The sequence below is a fragment of the Stegostoma tigrinum genome, chromosome 32, assembly GCF_030684315.1.
Source record: "Stegostoma tigrinum isolate sSteTig4 chromosome 32, sSteTig4.hap1, whole genome shotgun sequence".
Classification (NCBI taxonomy): Eukaryota; Metazoa; Chordata; class Chondrichthyes; order Orectolobiformes; family Stegostomatidae; genus Stegostoma; species Stegostoma tigrinum.
Window position 1 is genome coordinate 39,298,817 of NC_081385.1, and position 21,154 is coordinate 39,319,970.

General features: G+C 45.6%; 1 protein-coding gene across 6 annotated transcripts in view; it reads left to right on the forward strand.

Annotated features, from left to right (window-relative positions):
* Window positions 1-352: 352 nt before the first annotated feature.
* Window positions 353-21,154, forward strand: part of tmem107l (transmembrane protein 107 like) — a 55,128-nt gene continuing 34,326 nt past the window's right edge. The window contains exons 1-4 of one of the 6 annotated variants that reach the window (XM_048562280.2): window positions 353-952; window positions 4,323-4,473; window positions 11,301-11,421; window positions 20,608-20,675. In XM_048562280.2, the coding sequence (XP_048418237.1) occupies window positions 11,335-11,421; window positions 20,608-20,675 (155 nt within the window). In that variant the 5' untranslated portion in view covers window positions 353-952; window positions 4,323-4,473; window positions 11,301-11,334. Of the gene's footprint in view, window positions 953-1,576; window positions 1,672-4,322; window positions 4,474-11,300; window positions 11,422-20,607; window positions 20,676-21,154 lie in introns of those variants that run through there. The other 5 variants (XM_048562279.2, XM_048562281.2, XM_048562282.2 and 2 more) reach the window with 5 other exon arrangements.

Below are 21,154 nucleotides of genomic sequence, written 5' to 3' on the forward strand. Positions count from 1 at the left end.
TTTCGGGCCTAGACCCTTCGTCAGAGAGGGGGATGGGGAGAGGGAACCACCTCCTTGACCTGTCTGTCTTCCCTGGATCTGCCTCCCTAACCGGTTCTTCCTCTCACCCATCCCTTCCTCCAGCCCCAAGCCGCACCCCCAGCTACCTACTAACCTCATCCCACCTCCTTGACCTGTCCGTCTTCCCTGGACTGACCTATCCCCTCCCTACCTCCCCACCTATACTCTCTCCACCTATCTTCTTTACTCTCCATCTTCGGTCCGCCTCCCCCTCTCTCCCTATTTATTCCAGTTCCCTCTCCCCATCCCCCTCTCTGATGAAGGGTCTAGGCCCGAAACGTCAGCTTTTGTGCTCCTGAGATGCTGCTTGGCCTGCTGTGTTCATCCAGCCTCACATTTTATTATCTTGGAATTCTCCAGCATCTGCAGTTCCCATTATCTCTAACATAGTCACGCGGACTAGAAAGCGGGAGAAACCCCAGTGCGCAAGCGCGTAGAGTTAAGTCGCTGGCCGTCGTTTCTGAAGCGGAGGCGGAGAGAGACTTGGCAGAGGATTAGGAGAATTGGGAATCTGGGCGGTGAGATGGGGTGTTGGGGATCTGCCCAGCGGGATAGGGAGATTCGGAAATGAGGATGATGTCGTTATTTATGCTCCTGTTTTGGCTTTGCGGTGTGAAGAGCCGCGGTTACCTTGGCAACCTGCCGCCATTTTGTTTAAGGCACCAGCGGCGATAGGCTCGGCTCTTCCGAGAACAGCAGCAGCATTGAGTGTTTCCTCTGCCAATGACTATCCTGTCCAGCGTCCGCGGCCCGTATTACTGTTTCTGACTTCCCATGCCCAACGCTTCCGCAATGCGTAGTAGAACTTCGATCCAGGTGAACCCTCCGCCTCTCGGATCATCGGTAGAAGCTAGACCTGCCTCCTATTTGTGGCAGTAACTATCGTATCTTAGTAAGTTAGTTTGTTTACATATCTGAAAGCTGCATTGAAAAATCGCGGAGAAAAGGTAGATAAGATAAATGGATGGGTGTAGGCGGCCGTAGTAAGGTTAGCGGGAGACAAGGTAGATTCACAGGTGATGAGTGTGTTCAAGAATGAGTGAAGAAGAGATGGGGCCAGGTTGGTGAGGGAATAGGATGTCAGATAGAGGAGGGGTAGGGTGTCAAATGAGTAAGGTAGGATACTGTATGAGTTGGAACGAGTGGGGTGGCAGATAGGTGAAGCAGGCCGGATATTAATGGGACACGGGCTAGAGTGTCAGGTGGTTGAAGGTGTACCATGAATCTCAGGGCTGGTTAGGAATGTGTTAAGTCAGGAGTAGTTCATGTTAGTTAGGAGTTTGGTTTTGGAGGATTTTGGGCAGTGGAGGCAGTAAGGTTGTTGCAATACTGTTAGCTGTGAATAGAGTGGTCGATGTTATCAGAGATAATGGGAACTGCAGATGCTGGAGAATCCAAGATAATAAAGCAGGCCAAGCAGCATCTCAGGAGCACAAAAGCTGACATTTCGGGCCTAGACCCTTCATCAGAGATATGGTTGCTGAAGGATTACTGCAAGTGTTAATTGTTTTATATCCCCTGAGTGACTTCAGATAATTTACAACCCTCCATATGTCAGATCTTTAAAATTACACCCCTTTATGGGGTCACTTTTTTAAAATATGAATGTTTGTAAGTTGGATGTTCATAAATTAGGGATCCCTCTAATTGTGGGTAAATTAATCTTCTTCTGGTTTGTGAAAATCAAATTAGCAGAGGGTGACAATGAGGAAAAATTCATACGGTGTATCCTAGAATAAAATGTTGTGAATCTAACCAGGTATTAGGCTGTTTTAAGTCTGGTAATGTGTATAATGAATGATTTGGGTAAAACTTCCCAAGGAAACAGTGATCGCCCTGATAATATGGCAGAATTTAGCGTTCAGTTTAAGTGGTAGAAACTTGGATCAAAAACAACCAAACTTATCTCCACTTATCTGGATTCCATTTTCTCCCCCTTGGTCCAGGAACTCCCTCCTATGTCTGTGACACCAGCCATGCTCTTCACCTCCTCCTGAACTTCCAATTCCCTGGTCCCCAATACCTCATTTTTACTCTGGACATCCAGTCCCTACACACCTGCATTCCCCATGCTGATGGCCTAAAAGCCCTCCACTTCTTCCTGTTCTGCACACCTGATCAGTGCCCCTCCGCTGACGCCCTCAACCGCTTATCCGAACTCGTCTTCACCCTCGACAGCTTCTTCTTTAATTCCTCCCACTTCCTTCAGACAAAGGGGGTGGCCATGGGTACCCGCATGGGCCCAAGCTATGCCTGCCTCTTTGCAGGGTACGTGGAACAATCCCTCTTCCAAAGCTACGCTGGCCCTATCCCCCATGTCTTCCTCCGTTACATTGACTTTCAGTGCCACCTCGTGTTCCCACAAGGAGCTTGAATAGCTCATCTGCTTCACTAACACCTTCCATCCCAACCTTAAGTTTACCTGGACAATCTCTGACACGTCTCGCTCCATCCTGGACCTCTATCTCCATCTCTGGCATCCACCTGGAAATCGATATCCATTTTAAGCCTACCGACTCCCACAACTACCTAGAATATTCCTCCTCTCATCCACCTTCCTGTAAAAAGGCCATCCCCTATTCCCAATTCGTTCACCTCTGCCACATCTGCACCTGAGATGAGACATTTCAGTCCTGAACATTCCAGATGTCCTCTTTTTTTCAAAAACCGCAACTTCCCCTCCACAGTGATTGAAAATGCTCTTGACCGTGTCTCCCGCATTTCCTGCAACTCATCTCTCATACCCGCATCGCAATAATAGCCAAAACATAATCCCCCTCGTCGTCACGTCCCACCCCAACAACCTCCAAATCCAACGCATCATCCTCCGACATCTTCACCATTTGCAATCTAACTCTACGACCAAAGGTATTTTTCCCTCCACACCAGGATGTGCTTTCCGGAGGGACCACTCTCTCAGTGATTCCCTTGTCTGCTCCACACTCCCCTCCATCCCCACCGCCCCCGGCACTTTTCCCTGCAACCAAAGCAAGTGCTGCACCTGCTGCTATACCTCCCCCTCTTCGCCCATCCTAGGCCCTAAGAAGACTTTACACATTAACAGAAACAGGTGAACATCTGTTTAATGTGATATACTGTATCTGCTGTTCCCGTATTGGCTGCCTCTACATCGGGGAAACCAAATGGAGGCTTGGGGACTGCTTTGTGGAACACTTATGCTCAGCTCACAACAAATAACTACACCTCCCAGTCGTGAACCATTTCACCAACCCCCCCCCCCCCCCCCCCCCCCCCCCCCACACCTCCCCCAACTCCTTAGACGACATGTCCATCCTGGGCCTCCTCCAGTGCCACGGTGATGCCACCCGAAAGGTGCAGGAACAGCATCTCCTATTTCGTTTGGGAACCCTGCAGCCCAAGGGTATCAATGTGACTTCACATGCTTCAGAATCTCCCCTTCCCCGACCACACGCCAAAACCAGACCAGCTAGTCCCTGCCTCCCTAAACATTCCTGCCACCTCAAGCCCCAACCCCATTTCCTACCCACTAACCTCATCCTGCCCCCTTGACCTGTCCGTCCTCCCTGGACTGACCTATCCCTTCCCTGACTCCCGACCTACATTCACCTTCACTGGCTCTAACCCTGCCTCTTTGGCATGTCTGTCTCCTCTCACCCTATCTTTTCCTTTATCCTTCTTTAACCCGCCTCCCCCGTCTCCCTATTTATTTCAGAATCCCCTTCCCCTCCCCCATTTCTAAAGAAGAGTCCCGACCCGAAACGTCAAGCTTTCCAGCTCCTCCTAGGGCGGCACAGTGACTCAGTGGTTAGCACTGCAGCCTCATAGCACCAGGGACCCGGGTTTGATTCCACCCTTGGGTAACTGTCTGTGTGGAGTTTGCACATTCTCCCTGTGTCTGCGTGGGTTTCCTCTGGATCCTTCGGTTTCCTCCCACAGTCCAAAGATGTGCAGGCTAGGTGGATCAGCCATGCTAAATTGCCCGTAGTGTTCAGGGGTGTGTGGGTCATGGGGGATGGGTCTGTGTGGAATGCTCCAGGAGGCAGTGTGGACTTGTTGGGCCGAAGGGCCTGTTTCCACCCTGCAGGAAATCTAACCTAATCTCTGCTGCTGCTGCTTGGCTCGCTGTGTTCATCCAGCTTTACACCGTGTTAGTTCAGCTTAAATGAGGTTAATTGCAAAGGAATATGAGGCCAGAAATAGCTAGAGTGAACTGGGAAAGGACTTTATCAGAAAAAGACATTGTTGTGATGTATTTTAATATACTCCATTTTATTTTGCAGCAGCAGAGGGAGCAGTGAGAACGAGGACCAGGGAACTGCCGGGAGTTAAGTTTCCCACTTAAAAACTTATCTCATGCAATCAGTGGCCTCCATTTTTTACAGCAGCAGCAGCGGATGCAGTGACGTTGAGAACCAAGGGGCTGCTGGGAAGGTAAGTTCTTCATTTCGGCAGCAGAGCTGAGTGCGAGCAGTCAAATTGCGATCTCGGAAGGTGAGTGAGCTGATTTATTTGGGCAGTGGCTAAACCCGAGATGCTACATGTGTAGTGACTCCCACCCAACCTCCTCTTCTGACCAAAAATAAAGACCCTTGTGCTTTGATAAGGTAAGTGTTTTTCTTTTCTTTATCATGTGCAGATAAGTAGAGTGATTTGGTACAAATTTTTTTCACTTCATTTATCTATTATTTGATATTATAGTAGGACTAAGTTAAGCTTAAGAGTAAAAATGGCAAGAGATCCCAGACCCATGCTATGCTGCTCTTGCTCAGTGTGGGAGCTCAGGGACATGGCTGATGTCCTGACTCCGACATGTGCAAGAAGTGTGTCCAGCTGCAGCTCTTTTTAGACTGCATTGTGGCTCCAGAGCTGCGGATGGACTCACTTTGGAGCATCCAGGATGCTGAGGAAGTTGTGGATAGCATGTCCAGCAAATTGGCTACTTCACAGATTAAGATTGCTGAGGGAAAGAGGGAATCAGTGATCAAAAGACAGAGAAAAAGCAGGAACGCAGTGTAGGTGTCCCTGTGGTCATCTCCCTCCAAAACAGGTATACCGATTTGGATAGAACATAGAACATTACAGCACAGTACAGGCCCTTTGGCCCTCGATGTTGTGCCGCACTGTCGTACCGATCTGAAGCCCATCTAACCTACATTATTCCATGTACGTCCATATGCTTGTCCAACGATGACTTAAATGTACTTAAAGTTGGCGAATTTTCTACTGTTGCAGGCAAAGCGTTCCATTCCCTTACGACTCTCTGAGTAAAGAAACTACCTCTGACATCTGTCCTATATCTTTCACCCCTCAATTTAAAGCTATGCCCCCTCGTGCTCGCTGTCATCATCCTAGGAAAAAGGTTCTCCCTATCTAACCCTCTGATTATTTTATATGTCTCAGTTAAGTTACCTCTCATCATCTTCTCTGTAACGAAAACAGCCTCAAGTCCCTCAGCCTTTCCTCATAAGACCTTCCCTCCATACCAGGCAACATCTTAGTAAATCTCCTCTGCACCCTTTCCAAAGCTTCCACATCCTTCTTGTAATGTGGTGACCAGAACTGTACGCAATACTCCAAGTGCGGCCGCACCAGAGTTTTGTACAGCTGCAGCATAACCTCTTGGTTCCGGAACTCGATCCCTCTATTAATAAAAGCTAAAACACTGTGTGTCTTCCTAACAGCCCTGTTAACCTGGGTGGCAACTTTCGAGGATCTGTGTACATGGACACCGCGATCTCTCTGCACATCTACACTACCAAGAATCTTACCATTAGCCCAGTACTTTGCCTTCTGGTTACTCCTAGCAAAGTGCCTCACCTCACACTTGTCTGCATTAAACTCCATTTGCCACCTCTCAGCCCAGCTCTGCAGCTTATCTATGTCTCTCTGCAACCTACAGCATCCTTTGTCACTACCCACAACTCCACCAACCTTAGTGTCGTCTGCAAATTTACTAACCCATCCTTTTACGCCCTCATCCAGTCATCTATAAAAATGACAAACAGCCGTGGACCCAACACCGACCCTTGCGGTACGCCACTAGTAACTGGTCTCCAGGATGAACATTTGCCATCAACTACCACCCTCAGTCTTCTTTCAGCAAGCCAATTTCCGATCCAAACTGCTATATCTCCCGCAATCCCATTCCTCCGCATTTTGTACAATAGCGTACTGTGGGGAATCTTATCGAACGCCTTGCTGAAATCCATGTACACCACATCAACCGGTTTACTCTCGTTTACCTGTTTGGTCACCTTCTCAAAGAACTCAATAAGGTTTGTGAGGCACGAGCAACCCTTCACAAAACCGTGCTGACTATCCCTAATCAATTTATTCTTTTCTAGATGATTATAAATCCTATCTCTTATAACCTTTTCCCAACACTTTACCAACAACTGAGGTAAGGCTCACTGGCCTATAATTACCAGGGTTGTCTCGACTCCCCTTCTTGAACAGGGCAGCCACGTTTGCTATCCTCCACTGTTGGGGGAAATGGTTTACCAGGGGAAGGCAGCAGCAGCCAGGTTCATAGCACTGGCTGGCTCTGCTGTACAGAAGGGCAGGAAAAAGAGTGGAAGGGCTCTAGTCATAGGGGATTCGATTGTAAGAGAAGCAGATAGGCGGTTCTGTGGTCAAAAAGAAGACTCCCGAATGGTATGTTGCTTCTCAGGCGCACGGTCAGGGATGTCTCAGATTGACTACAGGACATTCTGAAGGGGGAGGGTGAACAGTCAGCTGTCATGGTGCAGATAGGCACCAATGATAGGGTAAACAAAAAGGGATGAGGTCCTACAAGCAGAATTTAGGGAGTTAGGAGCCAAGGTAAAAAGTAGGACCTCAGAGGTAGTATTCTCAGGATTGCTACCAGAGTCACGTGCTAGTCAGAGTAGAAATGAAAGCATAGGCAAGATAAATGAGTGGCTTGAGAGATGTGCAGGAGGGAGGGATTCAGATTTTTGGGACATTGGGACTGGTTCTGGGGGAGGTGGGACTATTACAAATCGGACGATCTACTCCTGGGCAGTACTGGAACCAATGTCCTCGGGGCTGCTTTTGCTAAAGCTGTTGGGGAGGGTTTAAACTAATGTGGCAGGGGGATGGGAACCAAATGAGGTGGGTAGTGGATGGTAAGGAGGTAGTAACTAAAGCCTGTAAGGAACTAGATAGTGAAGTCAGTGTGTCCAAGGGGAAGAGTAGGCAGAGAGCAGATGATGACTGCAAAGGGACAGGTGGTCTGAGGTGCATTTGTTTTAATGTGAGAAGTGTAGTAGGTAAGGCAGATGAACTTAGGGCTTGCATTAGTACCTGGGAGTATGATGTTATTGCTATTAGTGAGACTTGTTTGAGGGAAGAGTGAGATTGGCAACTAAATGTCCCACGATATCGATGCTTCAGGAGGGATAGAGAGGGAGGTAAAAAGGGTGGAAGAGTTTCATTCCTGGTCCAGAGGATATCACAGCTGTGCTGAATGAGGGCACTAAGAAGGACTCGATCAGTGAGGCAATATGGGCAAAGCACAGAAATAGGAAGGGTGCAGTAACGATGTTGCACCTGTACTACAGGCTTTCCAACAACGAGCATGAGATAGAGGTGCAAATATGTAGACAGATTATGGAAAGATGTAGGAGCAACAGGGTGGTGGTGATGGGAGATTTTAATTTTCCCAACATTGACTGGGATTCACGTGGTGTTAGGGGTTTAGATGGAGCGGAATTTGTTAGGAGCATCCAGGAGGTTTTTCTAGAGCAACATGTAAATAGTCCAACTCGGGAAGTGGCCATACTGGACCTGGTGTTGGGGAATGAGCCTGGCCAGGTGGCTGAAGTTTCATAGGGGATTACCTTGGGAATAGTGATCACAACTCCGTAAGTTTTAGAATACTGATGGATAAAGACGAGAGTGGTCCTAAAGGAAGAGTTTTGAATTGGGGGAAGTCCAATGAGAGCAAAATTTGGCATGTGCTGGGGAATGTGGATTGGGAGCAACTGTTTGAGGATAAATCCACATTTGATATGTGGGAGGTTTTTAAAGAGAGTTTGATTAGAGTGCAGGACAGACATGTACCTGTGAAAATGAGTGATATATAGGGCAAGATTAGGGAACCATGGATGACAAGTGAAATTGTGAGACCAGCAAAGTGGAAAAAGGAAGCATACATAATGTCTAGGTGACTGAAAACGGTCAGGGAATGTAGGACCAATCTGAAACGAGGAATTAAGACGGCTAAAAGTGGTCATGAAATATCTTTAACAAACAGGGTTAAGGAAGATCCCAAAGCCTTTTATTCATAGATAAGGAGCAAGAGGGTAACTAGAGAAAGGGTTGGCCCACTCGAGCAAAGGAGGGAAGTTATGCGAGGATTCAGAGAAAATGAGTGAGATTCTTAATGAGTACTTTGCGTTGGTATTCAGTGAGGAGAGGGACATGACGGATGTTGAGGTTAGGGATAGATGTTTGATCACTGTAGGTCAGGTCGGCATAAGGAGGGGGTGTATTGTTGGGTATTCTAAAAGGCATTGGGGTGGACAGGTCCCCAGTGCAGCTGGGACCTATCCCAGGTTCCTGAGGGAGGTGAGAGAGAAAATAGCTGGGGCCTTAACAGATAATCTTTGCAGCATCCTTGAGCACGAGTTGGGTGCTGGAGGACTGGAGAATTGCTAATGTTGTCCCCTTGTTTAAGAAGGGTAGTAAGGATAATCCAGGTAGTTATAGACTGGTGAGCCTGATGGCAGTCGTGGGGAAGCTCAATCCAGGCAAATGCGAGGTGATGCATTTTGGAAGATCCAAGTCAAGAGTGAACTGTGCAGTAAATGGAAAAGCACTGGGGTAAATTGATGCACAGGGAGATCTGGGTGTTCAGGTCCATTGTACCCTGAAGGTGGCAACGCCAGTCGATAGAGTGGCCAAGAAGCATGCTTTCATTCATCAGGCAGGATATTGAGTTCAAGAGTTGGCAGGTTACAGTTACATAGCTCTTTGGATGAAGCACTTTTGGAATACTGCTTACAGTTCTGGTCACCACATTACCAAAAGGACGTGGATGTTTTGGAGTGGGTGCAGAGAAGGTTCACCAGGATGTTGCCTAGTATGGAGGGTGCTAGCTCTGAAGAGAGGTTGAGTAGACTAGGATTATTTACATTAGAAAGATGGAGGTTGAGGGGGGAACCTGATTGAGGTCTACGAAATTGTGAGAGGTATAGACAGTGTGGATAGCAAAAAGCTTTTCCCCAGATGGGGAACTCAATTACCAGGGGTCACGATTTCAAGGTGAGAGGGGAGATATGTGTGGAAAGTTCTGGTACGCGTTGCCAGTGGAGGTGGTAGAGGCGGGCACAATAGCATCATTTTAAGATGCATCTGGACAAATACGTGGATTGGCTGGTAGCAGAGGGATACAGATCCTTGGAAAATAAGCAACTGGTTTAGATAGAGGATATGGATCGATGTAGGCCTGGAGGCCCGAAGGGCCTATTCCTGTGCTGTAATTTTCTTTGTTCTTTGTTATTTTCCTTCACTTTTCGAATTCAGCTGTTTTATCCTTTTTGAAAAAGGCTGTAATGGGGCTTGGAGCTGAGGGGCACTAATGAAGCCTGAATCAGCTGTCATTGAACAGGTTTTTGCTAATCAAATTAGACCTCCATGATCAATCGTTGCATTAATAACACATTTACATTAGAATATTGGTATCTAATAGTGACGTCTGAAGGTATCAAAACATAAAACATTTGGCTTACAGAACGGTCCAGACTGTGGCAAGCTTCCACCAGTGATCGCAGGAGGAGTTTGGCTTGGCAGGAGTTTTGGATGGGACAGTTGAGCAGTAGGAGATCAGGGCCTGGCATGGCCAGGTTGGGGGTTGGTTAAAGTTGCTCTGATGGATGGTTGTCAGGTGTCCAAAGGTTAGAAGGGATTTGGGGAGCTGAAATGTCATTTTAATGCACCCTCTAGCTTTTCCTGGGTAACCATTAAGCTTAAAGAATTGATGTCCTGCAAATTTCATGGACTTTTTCAATGGTTTCTGAATATAGAGTAATTTCTTATTGGAGTTACCTGTGTTGGGATTGCGCATAGTTCTTACGCATAACTCCAGTCCATTCTAATGTGTCCTGTCATCTTCAATCTACATTTGGGATATTGACTGTTTTTCCCTTTATGATGCTATCAGTCCCTGCCATATTTGGCTAGGACCAGTGTCTTTGGTGAAATCAATTAGTTCTGAAAATGAGATAATTGTTCTTATTTTCCTATCTATTCTTGGAATTGCTTATTTGTGTCTTATTTCTTTAATGCTTTTTTGTATGATCTATGTCAAAATCATTCGTCCAGATCTTCCAGCAGTCAGGTAGCTACAGACCAGGTGTACTCTGACAGATACTTCGGGAGCCTTTGAAAGCCAGTGTCTGTCAGGGTACACCTGGTCTGCAGCTACCTGACTGTTGGAAGATCTGGACTGATGATTTTGACATAGATCATGCAAAAAAAAGTATTAAAGAAATAACGTACAAGTAAGCAATTCTAGGAATAGATAGGAAAATACGAAACAATTATCTAATTGTCAGAACTAATTGATTTTGCCAAAGATACTGGTCCTAGCCAAATGTCGCAAGGACTGTTGGCATCATAAAGGGAAAAACAGTCAATATTCCAAATGTAGAGCAGTTACTGCATTGTTATACTTTCCAGTTTACGTTTCCTATGAACACTTACCCAGCATCTGGAACCGTCTGGCAAGTTACTAGCTTTGAGTTAGATTTGAAGCGTCTGGAAGGTGACCCAGGAAAAGTGGCACCAATAGTCCTGGTTGATCTAGAAGTTTGTATCTTCTCTGACGTTCCTTATTGACCCAGACATGCTAATTCTGGGTCTTTTGAACCTTCCCTGTGTAATTCTTGACTTTTCAATTTTCCATGCAGATTTATGCTTTTTCAATATTTCTGACACACTTTGGATATGAGAAGTAAAATTGGTATATTTTGTGAATGGCAAAATGCAAATGGATGTGCCTACCCAAATTATTAATAGCTAAGCCACACAAATCAGAAATCCACTGGAATTCAGAACTGGCGAAGTTGTGCTTTGTTATACAAAGTCTAGAGAAGCAGCTTTTGACACTTAAACCGAAGGAAGATAAATATGCTTTTTGCAAAGTGCGCACTGTAGATCTGTCAGAATGATTAAGAATTGAGGGTGTTTTGTATAAACATAATTGTTTGCCCTGGTAGTATCTGGAACTCACTCCCATATCTTCCTTTTCACAGGTTGAACCTCTGAGCTGACCATCCAGAATCAGCAATGCCGGTACCAAGCAGCCTGATACCATCCCGGTTTTTGACACTTGTGGCTCATTTAGTCATTGTCATCGACATCTTTTGGTCCAGGGTGAGTAAAGAGAATGGCTGAGGAGCTAAGGGCAGAAATCCACAACTCCCTTTAACCCCATCATCAAAATTAATGAAATGCAGCTCCAGTTGGGTGAGGTGACCTGAGATAGGAAGGGATGTGGCCATAAGTAATTTAAACATGAGGATGAGAATTTTAAATTGGCCCCAGTTCTCTGAAACTTCAGATGTAGGTCACAGAGGACATGATGGATGAGTGGAACTTGATGTAGGATAGGATAGAAGTAATAGTTTGAATAAACAGAAGTTGTTGGAGGCTGCAGGAGAACATTGGAATGTGCAGATAATAAAAGCATGGATGAAAGGTTTAGTAGCAAATGGATTGAAGCAGTGATAGAGATGTCAGCGAACAGTGAGACAAGGGAGGAGACGAATGAGGTCAAAGGAGCAAAGTATGGCTCTTCTGGGAGGAAGGAAGATGGAAGGGAAATCCTAGTTAGCATCTTCAGCTTGCATTGACCACTAGTTCCAGATCCACCTGGCAGTTCAAAGTTGCCTCAAACTCTGTCCTCTGTAGATGTAGTAGGTGGCACCTGAGCAGAAACAGGTAACGGGATAAGTTTTATTTAAGAACTTTTGTTTAATTATAAACGAACGCACATGTAGAGTTGGAGAAGAAAACGTGAAATGCAAAGTATCCTTACATTGCTTTGACCTTAAATGTTTGTGTCTATTTAAGAGCAAACATTCTGTTTCCCTTACTTAAGGAAAATCCCAGAAATTGCTGTGTTGTAGCGAGCCACCAACATCTACTTTATGCCTGCCCAAGACACAATAAAATCTTAGAGCAGGCAAATATTTGTTACTTACGGTGTTGGTGATCCGTAATCTGGCTGTAATGTGAAATCATAAATCATGTGTGAGGGACCTGTAATGTCTGTCTTTCGCCTGCGCTCTCTTCTCCCAACACCCCCTGCCCCCATCCTTTGATCTGTGTTCACAATTGTAATATGTATCAGGCAGTACAAAGGTTTCTGCTGTGAGAAAAATAAGAATGCGTTTTTATTTTAAAACAAGAAGAAATTGGAAAGAAATTGCAGTACAGGTCCTCAAGGGTCATAATCTCTGGATTACTGCCTGAGCCACGTGCCAGTTGGCATAGGGATAAAGTTATGGAAGTGAACGTGGCTAAGGGATTGGTGTGGGAAAGAGGGATTCCATTTCATGGGGCATTGGCATCAGTTTTGGAACTGGGGGTATCTGTACTGTTGGGACGGTCTCCACCTGTACCAATCTGGAACCAGTGTGCTAGCAAAAAGGATAAATAGGGTGGTCACTTGGACTTCAAACTTCTGAGTTGGGGGGAAGGGAAAGCGAAAGTGACAGGGAGTATGGAGTTAAATGGAGAGATAAGCAGCAGGATAGCATGTGTACAGGTGGGTTTAAGCTCGAGGAAGACTAGGAATACAGCAAAAAGGAAGGATAGTTTAAGACATAAATCATAAACCTAAATGCTTGTAGTATTTGTAACAAAGTAGATGAATTAACAACACAAATCATCTTGAAGGATTATGATGTGGTAGGCATCACAAGACATGGTTGCAGGGAATTCAGGACTGGCAGTTCAACATCCAAGGATTTACAACTTAACGAAAAGACAGGGAGGTGGGCAGAGGGGGTGGGGTTGCCTTGTTTGTTAATAATGAAATTAAATCTATGGCACTGAATGACATAGGGTCAGAGGGTGTGGAGTCTGTGTGGGTGGAGTTGAGGAACCACAAAGGCAAGAAAACCATAATGAGAGTTATGTACAGACCTCCTAACAGTGATCAGGACCAGGGGTACAAGATGCACCAGGAAATAGATAGGGCATGTCAGAAAGGCAAGGTCACGGTGATCATGGGGGACTTCAATATGCAGGTGGACCGGGTGAATAATGTTACTGGTGGATTCAAAGAAAGGGAATTCATGGAATGTTTACAGGATGGCTTTTTGGAACAGGTTGTGATGGAGCTCATAAGGGAGCAGACTATTCTGGACTTAGTGCTATGTAATGAGCCTGACTTTATAGAAGGTCTTAAAGTAAGGCAATACTTAGGAGGCAGTGATCATAATATGGAAGAGTTCAGTCTGAAGTTTGAAAGAGAGAAGGCAAAATCGGATGTAATGGTGTTCCAGTTAAATAAAGGTAATTACAAAGGCATGAGAGAGGAATTCACGAAATTCACTGGAAGCAGAGCCTAACAGGGAAGACAGTAAAGCAACAATGGCAGGAGTTTCTGGGTGTAATTGAGGACACAGTACAGAGGTTCATCCCAAAGAAAAGAAAGATTATCCGGCGTGTGATTAGACAGCCATGGCTGACAAAAGAAGTCAGGAAATGTATCAAAGAGAAAGAAACAGACTATAAAGTGGCCAAGAGCACTGGGAAATCAGAAGATTGGGAAGGCTACAAAAATAAACAAAGGTAACAAAGAGAGAAATAAGGAAGGAGAGGGTCAAATATGAAGGTAGGCTAGCTAGTAATATTAGAAATGATAGTAAAAGTTTCTTTCATTACATAAGAACAAATGAGAGGCAAAAGTAGACATTAGGCCGCTCCAAATTGATGCTGGAAGGCTGGTGATCGGAGATAAGGAAATAGCTGAAGAACTTAATAAGTACTTTGCGTCAGTCTTCACAGTGGAAGACTTGAGTAGTATCCCAACAATTAAGGAGAGTCAGGGGGCAGAGTTGAATATGGTAGGCATTACAAAAGAGAAAGTGCTAGAAAAGCTAAAAGGTCTAAAAATTGATATATCTCCTGCCCCCAGTGAGCTACATCCCAGAGTTCTGAGGGAGGTAGCTGAGGAAATAGCGGAGGCTTTGGTTGTGATCTTTCAAAAGTCACTGGAGTCTGGGAAAGTTCCAGATGATTGAAAAATTACCGTTGTAACCCCCTTGTTTAAGAAAGGATCAAGACAAAAGATGGAAAATTTATAGGCCGATTAGCCTAACCTCGGTTGTTGGTAGAATTTTAGACTCCATTGTTAAGGATGAGATTCCTAAATTCTTGGAAGTGCAGGGTCAGATTAGAACAGGTCAGCTTGGATTTAGTAAGGGGAGGTCGTGCCTGATAAACCTGTTAGAATTCTTTGAAGAGGTAACATGTATGTTAGACCAGGGAAACCCAGTGGATGTTATCTATCTAGACTTCCAAAAGACCTTTGATAAGTTGCCTTACGGGAGGCTGCTGAGTAAGGTGAGAGCCCATGGTGTCCGAGGTGAGCTACTGGCTTGTCCGAGGTGAGCTACTGGCTTGGATTAAGGATTGGCTGTCTGACAGAAGGCAGAGAGTTGGGATAAAAAGCTCTTTTTCGGAATGGCAACCGGTGACAAGTGGTGTCCCACAGGGTTCAGTGTTGCAGCCGCAGCTGTTGGCTTTATATATTAATGATCTGGATGAAGGGACAGGGGGCATTCTGACGAAGTTTGCCGATGATTCGAAGATAGGTGGACATACAGGTAGTACTGAGGAGGTGGGGAGGCTGCTGAAGGATTTAGACAGTTTAGGAGAGTGGGCCAGGAAATGGCTGATGAAATTCAACGTGAGCAAATGCAAGGTTTTGCACTTTGGAAAAGAGAACACAGGCATGGACTATTTTCTAAATGGTGAGAAGATTCGTAAAGCAGAAGTACAAGGGGATCTGGGAGTGTTGGTCCAGGATTCTCTAAAAGTTAACTTGCAGGTAGAGTCCGTGATTAAGAAAGCGAATGTAATGTTGTTGTTTATCTCAAGAGGGTTGGAATATAAAAGCAGTGATGTGCTTCTGAGACTTTATAAAGCTCTAGTTAGGCCCCGTTTAGAATACTGTGTCCAATCTTGAGCCCCACACCTCTGGAAGGACATACTGGCCCTGGAGCGTGTCCCGCGGAGATTCACACGAATGATCCCTGGAATGGTAGGTTTAACGTATGATGAGTGGCGAAGGATCCTGGGATTGTATTCATTAGAGTTTAGAAAGTTGAGGGGAGATCTAATAGAAACTTAGAAGATAATATATGGCTTAGAAAGGGTGGACGCTGGGAAGTTGTTTCCGTTAGGTGGGGAGACTAGGACCCGTGGGCACAGCCTTAGAATTAGGGGGGTAAATTTAAAACAGAAATGAGGAGACATTTCTTTAGCTAGAGAGTGGTGGGCCTGTGGAATTCATTGCCACGGAGCGCACTGGAGGCCGGGACGTTAATTATCTTCAAGGCAGAGATTGCTAAATTCTTGATCTCACAAGGAATCAAGGGCTACAGGGAGAGTGCAGAGAAGTGGAGTTGAAATGCCCATCAGCCGTGATTAAAAAGCGGAGTGGACCTGATGGGCCGAATGGCCTTACTTCCACTCCTATGTCTTATGGAAACGATAAAGTATGGGTGGAAAGTGAATTGCAATTAAATTTTGGCTACCGGTTTTAAAGGAGGCAGCATGCAAACTTTCATCATCTACTCACTTACATGATTGCAGCATATAATCAGTGCTGAGTGCATATTTGAATGACTGTACAATTGGGAGAATCCCGGGGCAGGGTTCAAAATTCTGAGACCCATTCACAAATTCATTTACATCTGTGTCTCTTGAAGTAAGCCTACACATTTTAAGGAAAGGTGCAGTTTGGCTGGAACAGGTCCAGGAATTCATTATGCAAGTGACTTAGATCTAACAATGCTACAGGAATAACACGTGGCATACATGAGGCTCCATAGATCTCTGATGCAGCACTGGAGGATTTAATGCAGGATATAAAGAGTTCACTGGGGGCCAGGAACGCCTTCAGAGAAACTCAAAGGCTGTGAAAGCAGATAATTGCTGCAGGTCAATGTCGTGTGATTCTCTTGGATCTGGATACAACAGCAGTTATATTTACATTGTATTTTTTAACATAACGGAAGATCCAAAAGACAACAACTTTATGTAGCAAAATTTGGCACTGAGTTGTAGAAGACAACATTGATACAGAGCAGAAAATGCTCAGTGAATGAGTCAAGTTTTGAGGTGAGTTTTTAAGAGTGTTTTAAAGGAAGAATGAGGGGGTGCAGAGGTGATAAAGTTGAAGGATGATTTCCAGAGACAGAATAATTAACATTGGAAACGCTGTACACCAGCATGGGATGAGCACAGGTATCTTAGAAGATAGCAAACCTGAAGGGACTTACCAAAATAGGAAGGGACAATACCCTGGAAGGACTTTAAAATTTGCATTATTGTTTTAAGGTTGAGATGCTGTTCAGCCAGCAGTCAATACAGGTCAGCATCCACATCAGAAATAGGCAAACAATATTTGGTTTGGGTAAGGACATGGGAGCAAAGTTTTGGATGTAAAATTTTATGAAGGCTAAAATAGCAATCCGGAAATGTTATTGACCAGCCCCATCAATATATTTAGAAGATGATCAGAGGATTAGATAGGGTGGACAGTGAGAGTCTTTTTCCGAGGATGATAACTTCAGCTTGTACAAGGGAGCATAACTACAAATTGAGGGGCAATAGATTTAAGGCAGATGTCAGAGGCAGGTTCTTTACTCAGATAGTGGTAAGGATGTGGAACGCCTGCCTGCCAATGTAATTAAATCAGCTCCATTAGGGGCATTTAAACAGTCCTTGCATTAGCATATGGATGATGATGGGATAGTGTAGGGGGAGGGGCTTAGATTAGTTCACAGGTCAGCACAACATCGAGGGCCGAAGGGCCTGTTCTGCACTGTATTGTTCTATGTTCTAAGATAGTCTAGACCCGAACTATTGTTTTATTTTAAAGGTGCATGTGTGTGCATGAGTAAGAGTAAGAGCGAGGGAGGGAGGGAGGGATGTCAGCCATAGCAAGGAGCGAAGTGGTAGCCTTTGACAACCCCTGCAGCTTCTACTACTGAAATGCGAAAAAAAGTGTCCTGATTCTGTGGGCCAGGCGCCAACTCTCCGACACCTCCACCTACTGACCCCTGGATCATTGCCACGCCCCAGACCACCAAACTATCATCTCCCAAGCCATCCACAACCTCATCACTTCAGGTGACCTCCTACCCACAGCCTCCAACTTCATCGTTCCCCAACCCCGAACCACCCGCTTCTTTCTCCTTATCAAAATCCACAAACCTGACTGCCCTAGTCGACCCATTGTCTCCGCCTGCTCTTACCCCACCGAACTTATCTCCACCTATCTGGATTTCACTTTCTCCCCCTTGGTCCAGGAACTACGTTTGTGACACCACCCATGCTCTCCACCTCCTCCAGAACCTCCAATTCCCTGGTCCCCAACAGCTCATCTTTACCATGGACACCCAGTCCCTAAACACCTGCGTTTCCCATACAGATGGCCTAAGGGCCCTCCGCTTCTTCCTGTCCCGCAGACCCGATCAGTCCCCTTCCACTGAGACACCCATCCACTTAGCCAGACTCGTCCTCACCCTCAACACTTCTCTTTCAATTCCTCCCACTTCCTTCAGACAAAGGGGGTGGCCATGAGTACCTGCATGGGCCAAAGCTATATCTGTCTCTTAGTAGATTACGTGGAACAATCCCTCTTCCAAAGCTACACTGGCTCTATCCCCTATCTCTTCCTCCATTACATTGATGACTATATCGGCACCGCCTTGTGCTCACACGGGGAGCTCGAACAGTTCATCCACTTCACCAACACCTTTCACCCCAACCTTAAGTTCACCTGGACCATCTCCAACACATCCCTCACCTTCCTGGACACCTCTGTCTCCGTCTCCGGCAACCACCTAGAAACTGATATCCATTTCAAGTCCACCAACTCCCACAGCTACTGAGAATACACCTCCTCCCACCCACCTTCCTGCAAAACTGCCATCTCCTATTCCCAATTCCTTCGCCTCCACCACATCTGCCCCCAGGATGAGGCATTCCACTCCTGTTTTTCAAGGACCGTAACTTCTCCCAGTCAGTGGTCGAGAATGCCCTCGACCGTGTCTCCCGCATTTCCCGCAACTCGTCCCTCACACCCCCTCCCCGCAATAAAAACCAAAACAGAATCCCCCTCATCCTCACATTCCACCTCACTGACCTCTGGATCCAATGCATCATCCTCCGACACTTCCGCCGTCTGCAATCCGACCCCACCACCAAAGACATTTTTCCTTCCCCAGCCTTATCTCCTTTCCGGAGGGACCACTCTCTCCGTGACTCCCTTGTCTGCTTCACACTCCCCTCCAGTCCCACCTCACCCGGTACTTTTCCCTACAACAGCAAGAAGTGCTACACCTGCCCCTATTCTTCTCCCCCCTCACCCTCATGCCAGGCTCCAAGAAGACTTTCCACGTCAAGCAGATGTTCACTTTGCGTTGTGGCCTCCTCTATATTGGGGAAACCAAGCAGAGGTTTGGCGACCGCTTTGCACCTACGTCGGTTCACACCAAACAACTACACATCCCAATCATGAACCATTTCAACTGTCCCTCCCATTCCACAGATGACATGTCCATCCTGCGCCTCCTGCAGTGCCACAACGATGCTACCCGAAGGTTGTAGGAACAGCAACTCGTATTCCACTTTGGAACCCTGCAGCCCAATGGTATCAAAGTGGACTTCACAAGCTTCAAAATTTCCCCTTCCCCTACCGCACCCCTAAACTAGCCCAGCTCGTCCCCGCCTCCCTAACCTGTCCTTCCTCCCTCCTATCACCCCCTCCCACCTTAAGCCCCATTCCCATCTCCTACCTACTAACCTCATCCCGCCCCCTTGACCTGTCTGGCCTCTCTCTACCGACCTATCCCCTCTCTACCTCCCCACCTACACTCACCTTTACTGGCTCCATCCCACCCTCTTTGACCTGTTTGTCTCCTCTCCACTAATCTTCTCTATCCATCTCCTATCTGCCTTCCACTCTTTCTTTCAGAATCCCCTCGCCTTCTCCCATTTCTGAAGAAGGGTCTAGGCCCGAAACGTCAGCTTTCCTGCTCCTCTGATGCTGCTTGGCCACACCCATCAAGCTGCTTCTATTGTTCCAAATTTCAAAAAAAAGCACAGGCTGCTTACTATACTGGCTTTCAACTAGACAGCTCATCACCTCTGTCTTAAAGTCTCTTTTTTGTTAAAGAAAAGGACAAAATAACCCCTAAAAGTGACAGTATTGTCACCGTTGTCAAAACCAGAAATGGTAAACAATGAACAAAAACAAAGTCGCTGGAAAAGCTCAGCAGGTCTGGCAACATTTGTGGATGAGAAAACAGAGTTAATGTTTTGGGTCCAGTGACCCTTCCTCAGAACAGAAATGATAACGGTTGGATAAGGTTTCAGCAGCCTTTGAGGTGAGGGAGTTGTGGAATCAGGTGATGTTATGCAAGAGGAAGAAGGCAATCTTAGAAATGTTTGTGAATATGTTGTTTCAGCCTTGTACTGTTGCCAGAGATATTGATGGATTCAGCAACTGAGAAATTGAATTTGTAGTAGGAACCAAAATAACAGCATCAGTTTTTCCAGTGTTGTAATGAAAATAGTCTGATATTTAGCAGTGCTTGAGGTAGTGGTGAGGTAGATGCTACATTTTCAAGCAATGTTGATGAAAGGCAGCATGTGTTTAACTAATAGGAGGAGACAAGGAAACGCTGTTGGCAAACAGCAGAGGTGAGTTCGCGGGTGCAGAAAGAGAATGATAATGCAACCCCACCCAACTGGGCAGTGGTGAGTATTAAAATAGGATGATGTAGCCAGATGTGTCAAAGGCTGCCAACAGGGTCAAAAGGAAATGGAGAAATATTTCACTTTTACTTCCAGTCATATGGGATATCATCTGACTTTGGTTAAGGCCACTTAAGAACTGTGGCCTGGACGAAAACCTGATTGGAGTGATTCCAGTATAAAGGTCTGGAGGAAAATGGAAATGGCAACCATAGGTTCAGGGACTTTGGAGCAGAAAAGAATGTTGGAGTTAGTGATAGTTTGCAAGAATGACAGGGATCTAGGGTTAGATCTTTTAGAGGAGAGGGATAGTGGTGGCAGATTTAAAGGAGTGGCACAGAACTTGAGAAGATAGAACCGTTAACGATAGTGGCTGCCATTTTAGTATGGGGAAGGATAATTATGCTGTGTATATACCATACATAAACACAAACAAAAACAGAAATTGCTGGAGAAGTTCAGCAGTCATTTATATATTACAATTTTTTTACTGTATTCTTTTGATTTCTAATGTAAGGGGACTTTTTTTCTCACATTTTTCTTCTTTCTCTTTGGCAGGAGAACAATGTTTTGGCCAGTCTTCCACCCACGTACACCCTTCATCAATATCAAAGCAGTGACACAGAGTAAGTACCATAACACTGGAGAGGATTTTCACAGTGTCACCGTGTACCTTTCCATACTGGCATCCAGCACATTTAGTGGTGTTGTAAACTGACTGTAAGAGTTCCAAGGATGATTGGACAGAGCTTAAGGTTTTTCCATGGCATGTTATTTTTGTGTTCATTCTGTTTGTTTTTGTAATGACCTGAATGTTAAAACTAGTTTCTAAGAAAGAAATTACTTTTCTGGTCAGAGTGCATCAAAACACACTTTAAAAAATGAGGACAGACTTTGCATTATGTGTATGAAATAAGTCAGTCGCCAACTGGCTGCTTTTTTTAATACCAATGAATTTCAGAGTGTTGAGAGCTGTGAACAGGACTGCCATCTACCCTGGTGTCTTTTGCTATAATTATGAAAGACTTGTATACACTTCATGTCTGCACTCCGTCTGAATCAGTAATTACTCAAGTCACTTATGGCTTGAAACCACAGTGAAAAT